Below are 8,637 nucleotides of genomic sequence, written 5' to 3' on the forward strand. Positions count from 1 at the left end.
CGAGAGAAAGGTGGTGTACAAGAAAATGGTTTTGGGAGGGAGAGCAGATGATACCTTATTTTAAAACATAATCAACTTACATTCTGAGATTTTGAGTAAAAAACACAATATTTGAATTGGGGGAAAGTAGTAGAAGATAGGAGAGATATTTGAGGTTGTTGCCTAGAAAATTATAGAATAGATGCAAGATTGGAGATTTATGTGTGAAAGAGGTTAACAGTGTGGTTGAGGACTTTTGATTCTAGCCATCCCTATGTTTTACGACTATTATTCCTCTGGTATGGGGAGTAGGGTTTTCAACAAGATATATGAAGTTGTGTGTTCGACGGTTGTCAACCAAAACATTAAAGTTCGTGGTTGCCGGAAACAATGGAGGCAAACAAAGTATTTACCTTTTTTCTAAATCGATGGCAGTGGCTAGCACCAAAGAAAGCTTAACAGTTACAACGATTTAGCTTGAAGGAGGTTGTAGAGAAGAGGAGGGGAGATATACGGGAAGGGAACCGATACAGGGGCATGAAAGTTGGGGATTACAAATTTGAATCTCACAGTTATCTTATAAATCAGATATATAAAGGAGCTGAGATTGACTTAATCAAAGTAAAAAGATCGGGTAAAGAGGTATATGCATAGAATAATTGTAACTTTAGTTTAAAGAGTAGATTTATAAGAATATATTATTATTTTATTGATGGTTAGTTGTACTTTAAGCTTAAAAACTTGAACGTCTTAAAAAAATAATATTATTATATTAAATCTATTTTTAGAAATAGTAGGATTTCTTTTATAAGATAGTAAAGATAAGATATGTTTTTAAGTTTTGTTTATATAAAAAATGAAAGGGGTTTAATAGCAACCAAGACTTTTGGCTCAGTGGAAAAGTGCGTGTATAACAGAACTTCAAACCTTAGCTCCCACATTTTTGTTTTTAATCTTGCAAAGACGTGATACTATATAATTTAAAACGGCTAGACAAAGCTAGCAAAAACCAAATACAAAAATCACCACATAATTGGGGTTTTTAACCAATAAATCCAGCTATGTTTAGCCTTACTATTCCAATACACGATCCATTGAAACGATCAACTTTAAATCAAACCAAACAACACATTCTTGATAATTCTTTTATCACCAAAAAATATATTATTGCGATACCTCCAAATCACCAATAATAACACCATGATAATAGCATCTAAAACGAGCTTTTTGGAAGCCGGAATAGTGCATGAATCCACCTAGACAAATATGTCTTCTAACATGCGAATACAAAGGAATTGTCAAATCCCCCCAAACACCAACCTTTGACCACAAAGTAATCGCAACCTCACACCCAACGAAAGTAAGAAAATTTACTTTCGGAGCTTGCATACAAATTGGACATAAAACCGAGTTTGATCTCTAACTATCATGACTATTGGATGATTTTTTTATTTTTTTATTTTTTTTAAGGACCATGATTACTTGGTACAATTTTTGTTATTTTTGTACTTCTCACCAAATCTATATACATACATCTTGTAGAAAAGAAGAAATGTTGGGTACAAAAGAAGAAAATGAAGTATTCAAAGGTTTATGACTAGTAAAAAAAATGTGAACTAAAGTAGGAACGATAATTTTAGTGAAACATGTCAACAGTTTATGTCAAAATGTATGTTTATTGTTAAAACATATAAAATCATAAATTTCAGTATATTTGTCATTTGTTTGATTAAAAAACTAAACTCTAAAAGTAAAAAAAATATTTGCCACACTGTTACTCGATTGACACATCATTGGTTTGTCACACAATAGCACATAGTTGTTCCTTCTCTGTTGTTTGTTCATAGACATCCGTCTTTATATGTATAAATATGTATTTATTTTGCAATTTATTAAATGATTTTAATTTATTTTTTAACAAAATTGAGAGAGTTTAGAAAGATGGGTACCATGTAAGTAAGTTGGGAGGGTTCTTCTTTGGGATCAATGTTGCCTTGCATCATTTTTTTTTTTTTTTTTTTGCATCATTGAAAGATAAATTTTGAATCAGATTATGAAAGACTTGCATCATCCAAGAACATTCAACCAGATATTGCCAAACATAGCAACAATTACCATCAAGATTAACAGATGTTATGTCAAATGAGGAGAGCATCAATGTTCCTTTTACCATTTGGACCTTTTGTATACCATGATTGAACATAATCACCATATACAACTTCATGATACTTGGGAGGTGGCTGCAATCCTGGTGCTGGTGACACTGACACTGTTTTTGCAGGATCATGGAATGTAGCAACTGAAAGCCTTGCTTTTTCACCATTTGTTATGGCCCTATGCACAGCGCTCTTATAAACTCCATTTGTTATGATCTGCAAATAACAACCATGATCAAACACTCAAAACTTATGATAAACAAAGATGAGAATATTATAGTTCCTAATACCTCTGTTTGATCACCTAAGATCACAAAGATGGCATGAGATACAGGATCTACAGTGACCCAATCATCATTCTTGGATACTTGAAGACCTGCAACGTTTTCTTGAATGAGAAGGGTGATGAATCCCATGTCGGAGTGAGATTGCAAGCCAAGTGTAAGCTCAGGCTGTGGGCATGATGGGTAGTAACTCACGGTGATGTTTTGGTATACTTCTCCCATGGATTCTTCAATGAAGGAAGATGATAAGCCTAAGCTTGTGGAGATTAAGCCCAAAAGTTTCAGAGCAAGGACTTTCATATTATCACTGTATTCCCCAATAACTTCCCTATAGCAAGTATATTTTGACATTCGTGTTAAACACATATGCAATTGAACCCAATTCAAGCCCTAATTCCCAAGGGGGAGGAAAATACTCAAATAGAGATTAGATAATAGATGATTAACCTGTAATTTGGAGGGAAATGCGGCCACCGAGAAGGATGACGACGAGAAAGAGGGAAAGTGTGATGATCAAAGTAATCTCTCCAGTCAAGGACTGCATCATCGGAGGCAACTAGCATGCGGCTTCCGTAGCCTTCAGAAGCAGGAGAAGTGGAATCACAGGCGTACCGGAGCTTTTCCGTCATCGGAAAGTCTTCAAAGAAGGAGGATCCGACCTTCCTTATTTGATCCAGCAGCGTAGTAGAAACACCGTGGTTAATTACATGGAAGGCGCCCCACTCTGTGCATGCGCTCCCGATCTCTTTACATAGGAGGTTCACATCCCTATCGCCGCCGAGGTTGATCATAGGGATTTTATGATCAGTGGCGTTTCCGTTACTCGGCTTGCTAGGTCGGTTCTCCAGCGGTTGTATATACTGCGGCGGCACCTCCACTTTTAGATCCTTCTCTGCAATAGATTGAACTCGGATCGGTGCACCGACAACTTCCATTTCAAACCAACAAACTAAAACGTCTGTACACACAAAATAACCGATTACAAGGAATTCGTTAGTCTTTCGCGTAACAAGAACTTCCTCCAGGGAAGGAGTCGTCGGCGTTCCGGACACTTCACTTTACCTTATGGAATGATTGGAATCCTTCGCTGTGTTATAGGCTTCCCAACTAGAAATGGCCCTAGGGCTGCAAAAGGGATGATCCTGATTTTGATTTTTAACTTTTTACCACGGTTGTCAAGATCGGGATACTACCTAGGATCGTTTTTGGGTTTACAAGATCGGGATCATAAGATCGGGATCGAGATCCTAAGATCCCCGAAAATATAATATAATTTTAATTTATAATATTTAATCATAAAAAATATTTCAAACATTTAATTTTCCATTCAAAAGTTATAAAAATTTCAAAATATTAGTCATAAGTCACAATAAAAAATGATAAATGGTAGATTAGTAAAAGATAAAAGACATAAAGTGGTAAAAAAAATTATTTGAAAAAAAAAAAATCAAGGGAAGGTAGGATCGGATCGGATCTCGATCCTACGATCATACCTACGATCTTACGATCCTACCTGCGATCCTACCCCAAATACGATCATTTTACGATCCGGATCGTTTTTCATACCTAGGATCGTAGGATCGTACGATCCTAGATCAGGATCGCGATTTTCACAACCATGCTTTTTTACTTTAGTTTGTTTAAGGAAGTTAATAAAGTTTTAATTTTCTTTAAAAAGTATTATTAAGTTCTTTTACCTCAACATCATTAAAGTTTTTAAATAATTCAAAAAATATCAATGTAATTTGAAATAAAATGTTTGATACTAATTTGAATTTTTTTTTTCTTAATTGGACATTCATTCATCACTCATCTACTTCTCATCGTTGTTATACACAGTTTAGATCACTTTCGACAAAAGTAATTCAATGAATTATTCGTTATCATGATGTTCTCTTTCAAATTCGCATATCTCTAACCTAAACTTGCCCCTCTCCAATGTAGGGATGAGCATTTTGTCCCAAATCCCGATCCCGTACCGGTATTGTACCGGAACCGGTACCGAACCGTACCGAATTTGAAAATATGGGACGGTACTTGGTACTCCAAATACATGAAATTCGGGATTCGGTACCACCGGTATCGGTACTAGTACCAAAAACCGGTGTCATTCCCGGTACCGGTACCGGTGATGTTAATTCGGTTCGGTACTCGGGATTGACTTTCAATAAAATTCGGTTTTCGGGAAATCGGGAACGGTACGGGTCGGTACCGGTTCCGTCCCACGATCATCCCTACTCCAATACAAATACAATAGTTGATGATACAAACTTTGTCACTGAGGCTAATTGTCTTAAATTTGGATAACACCAACCAAGGATAATCATGACATAAGGTTTAAGGTTTGTCCTAACTATGTGACAAGTGACTTTTAATGTTTAAAGTTATATACAGTGGCAAATCCAAGATTCAAATTTATAGGTGTCCAATTTTAATGATATGCCGAGATAAACATGTCAAAGTTTTTTGGTTGGGAGTAATTAAATATCCTCTTACATTTCTTATTATATATCCTCCTACCCATCTTAGATGGTGACCTGTGTCACACAAATTTATTAAAATAACTTTATTTTCATTAAAAATGACATATGTCATCATTTAATATGTATAGGAAGATATATAAGAGAAAATGTAGGAGGATATTTAATTTCTATTTGGTTAATTATCAGTTCGAATTGTCAATAGTATTATCCAAGATAAATGTACTAATAACTTTAATACCTTAGATCAAACTAAACTAAACACAACTACTGAATGTCCTTCAATTGTTAATGTTAAATGTGACTCGAGCATTTTGAGCATTTAGAGCACTTGGAACTTAATGGAACACTTGGGGTTCATGGAGCATGTGACAAAGGAACGGATCATTTGAGAAATGAATGGATCTCCTGAAAAAGGAACGGATAAAGTAACAAATGAACGAATCTTCTAAAAGGGGGTATGAAGCACCTGGAAGTGGAATGGAGCATCCTGGTGCATGGATGCCCTACTTATGCTTGAAGCGTCATTATGGATGTAGAAGCGCCATCCATAATGTGGAAGCGCAACTCATTGTATAGATATGCCATTCTCGAGGAATAAGCGCCACTTTGAAGGTAGAAGCGCCACTATGGTTCTAGAAGTGCCATTCTGGAGGTAGAAGTTCCATTCTGGAGGAAGAAGCACCACTTTAAAGGAAGAAGCGCCACTATGGTTCTAGAAGCGTCATTCATAAAGAGGAAGTGTCATCCCTTGAGAAGAAGCGTAATTCCTTGCACAAGAAGCGACATTCTCATGTTGATGTGCCATCTTATTGCAAGGATACGCCACTTATGTTCCTTGATGAGTCGTTGCTATGAAGTGCCCTATGATGCTCAATATTGTTCAAGGAGACTCAAAAGTTGAAGATGCTTAAGGATTATTGCTTGATGCACCACTATGATGGTTGATATGCCATGGTGATCTTGATGTGTCACTCTTGCATCATGATATGCCACTATGGATCATTATGCTCCATCATGTGTGTTGTTAATGCTCATGCATGAATGAATGTTCCAGAAGATGTTGCATGGCAGATTGTGATTGGTTGATGGCCCTATGGGCCAATAGGTTTACCCCATTAGGGTTTTAGGTTTGATCCATCAAGTATAAATAAGGATGCATGTTAAGTCATTTTTATCTTAAATTCTAGACTGTTTGGTGCATCTCTGTGAAAATTGTACTTGTAACCTCTATTTGAGAACTCATAACTAAAGAATACTCTCCTCCTGGCCGTGGACGTAGGTCACCTTGACCGAACCACATAAATTTTATGTCTTGTTTTCTTTTAGTTTTGCAAGTTATCTGCTTTACTTCCTAACAGTTAACAAGATAAATAGCTTGTTTCACTATTGTTTTTTTTTTAAATCTTAACAGTATATCTTGAAACATAATTATCACAAAGTCATAACCAGATTAATACACATATTCAAAAGTAATTAAATAAAAAAATCACATAGAATAATAAATAAATAAAGATATATTAAATTAATAAACAAAGTCATAACCTGTTATAGTACCTCTACTTTGTAATAAATAGACTTTGACTCATAGGTAATAGTTGCTTTACATTCAACTTATTTTATCTCTATACATCAAATAATAACACCAGAAAACAAAAGCATATGCTAATACTTCAAAGATTAACTCACCGGAGAAAGTAGAGAATAAGGCGGTAGGCTGATCTCCGGTTGTCGGAATTGACAAGGTTTTGGCGGAGATGGGCAGAACTGGTAAAACAACCATCGACAACAACAAAAAATCTTCAGAGATGTGAGCATCAAGCTAAGTCAGATTTTGGTTACAATAAAGAATCATTGAAGACGACAAAGGTTGAGGACGACGACGACTTTTGGTGACCCAAAATTTTCTGTACATATTGTTTTTTAGGGTTTTTTCTCTATTATTATTACTCTTCTTTTATATTATTCTCTTCACATTTGAGATGATATTTGTCTTATATTTAAGAAGCTTGAAACATAAAAGTATAGATTATGATTTTTATTGAAAAGATTTATTTTTGCTAATAACCTTAACGTCCTAAAACATCGGTAATTATATAAGACCGCTCGGAGTGGGCAACGCCCTTTGGCGTTAAGCTGACATGGCCATCAAAAAACGCCGGTATAACGGCTGGCACACCGCCCCCCTAAGCCGTTATACCACGTTACGTTACTAGGCGTTGCGATGATAACGGATGCAAACGGGCATTTTTCGATCGAAATTTATTTTGCAATGGCCACATTTTTTGATTGTCAACCGTTGTAAAACGGTCAAAAACTTAAAAAAAAAATTAGTTTTTTCAATCTTTTTACCTCTTTTACACCTATATATATACATATACATCAACCTTTATTTTTTATCTACAGTCCTACATCAAACCCTTTTAATTTCAAATCTTCAAAAAAATTCTCTTTTCCTTACTATGGATCAAAACCCCAACACTCATCCTCCAAACAAAAATACACCTCCGCCTCTTGGTTTTGCACAATACGAAATGTACGCGAACATCATCAACACTCAAGACAACTTTTTCAATCATGCCTCACCCCCACCACAATTCACTACAACCCTTCCACAAAACCTTTTAAACCCATTTGCTACAACGCAACAAAATATCACACAACCACAACCCACCCAACAAACTGTACCCGAGACGCAAGCCGGGGGGAGCGGAAAAAAACGGCCCACAAAGGGAGAGTACGCAGGAAAGGGAAAGCGGTTGCGGTGGAGCAATCGGAAGACGAACCTCCAACATGGTGGACCGCGGAGGAGGAATACGCGTTGGAGGTGGCTTGGTGCGGGACATCAAAAAATCCAACGCAAGGAAACGATATGTGAATAGTTGCTTTTTGGGAAGCCGTGATCGGGAAATTCCGTACCATTTTGAATAAAGATGAAAAGTACCGCAATCACGACATGTTGCGTAGCAAATGAACTCAAATAAGCAAGAAGTGCACCAAGTTCAATTCCGTCTACAACAAACTTTCCTCGCACAAGTAAAGTGGTGCGACCGATTTTGACATTTATAGAGTGGCGAGGGAGCAATATCATGTCGAGATTGGTCATGTTTTTTAGCACGAAAAAAATTGGGAGATTGTCAAGGATGACCCAAAGTGGAATAAAACGAACACATTTACAGAACAACAATCGAAGAGGTCGTGCGGATCGGGTTCAGTCGATGTTTCGGACGCACGTACGAACATCGACCTCAATGCGGACACAGATGAGATATCGGACGACTTGAATGAACTTGAAGAGATCTCCCCGCCTTGACGACCGATAGGCCGCGACAAAGCGAGGCGTGCTCAACGACACGCAGATGAAGCCGAAAGTAGACGTCGAGAGCAAGCTGAAATGAAACAAAAATTTGACGAGCACAACGAAATCGCGCGTAAAAGATATGAGTTGCAACAGGATCATTTTGAGTTCCTGCGTCGTGAAGCCGAGGAAGATCGCATTGCGAAAGATTTGACAATTCTTCAAACTAGCGAGGAGAATTTGCCACCGAGACGGTTGGAGACACTCCGAAAAATGAAGGCGAAGATTGAGCAGAAATATTTAAACGAATATTAGTGTTTTTTTTCGTTGTAATGTTTTTTTTTTCGGTCTATGTTTTTTTTTCGTTGTGATGTCGTTTTATGTTTTTTTTCGTTGTAATGCACTTTTTAATTAGTATTTATTTTAATTATGAGTTATTT

General features: G+C 36.7%; 1 protein-coding gene across 1 annotated transcript; it reads right to left on the reverse strand.

The window, feature by feature from the left end:
• Window positions 1-2,006: 2,006 nt before the first annotated feature.
• Window positions 2,007-3,545, reverse strand: LOC145117222 (2-oxoglutarate (2OG) and Fe(II)-dependent oxygenase superfamily protein). Its single transcript, XM_079053532.1, has 4 exons — window positions 3,482-3,545; window positions 2,867-3,377; window positions 2,426-2,747; window positions 2,007-2,351 (listed from the first exon to the last, which is right to left on the reverse strand). The coding sequence occupies exons 2-4, from the start codon at window positions 3,352-3,354 to the stop codon at window positions 2,118-2,120; spliced, it is 1,044 nt and encodes a 347-aa protein (XP_078909658.1). The 5' UTR covers window positions 3,355-3,377; window positions 3,482-3,545; the 3' UTR covers window positions 2,007-2,117.
• Window positions 3,546-8,637: the final 5,092 nt, after the last annotated feature.

Source organism: Lactuca virosa, chromosome 5 (assembly GCF_052849685.1).
Source record: "Lactuca virosa cultivar CGN04683 chromosome 5, Lactuca_virosa_CGN04683_v6, whole genome shotgun sequence".
Classification (NCBI taxonomy): domain Eukaryota; kingdom Viridiplantae; phylum Streptophyta; class Magnoliopsida; order Asterales; family Asteraceae; genus Lactuca; species Lactuca virosa.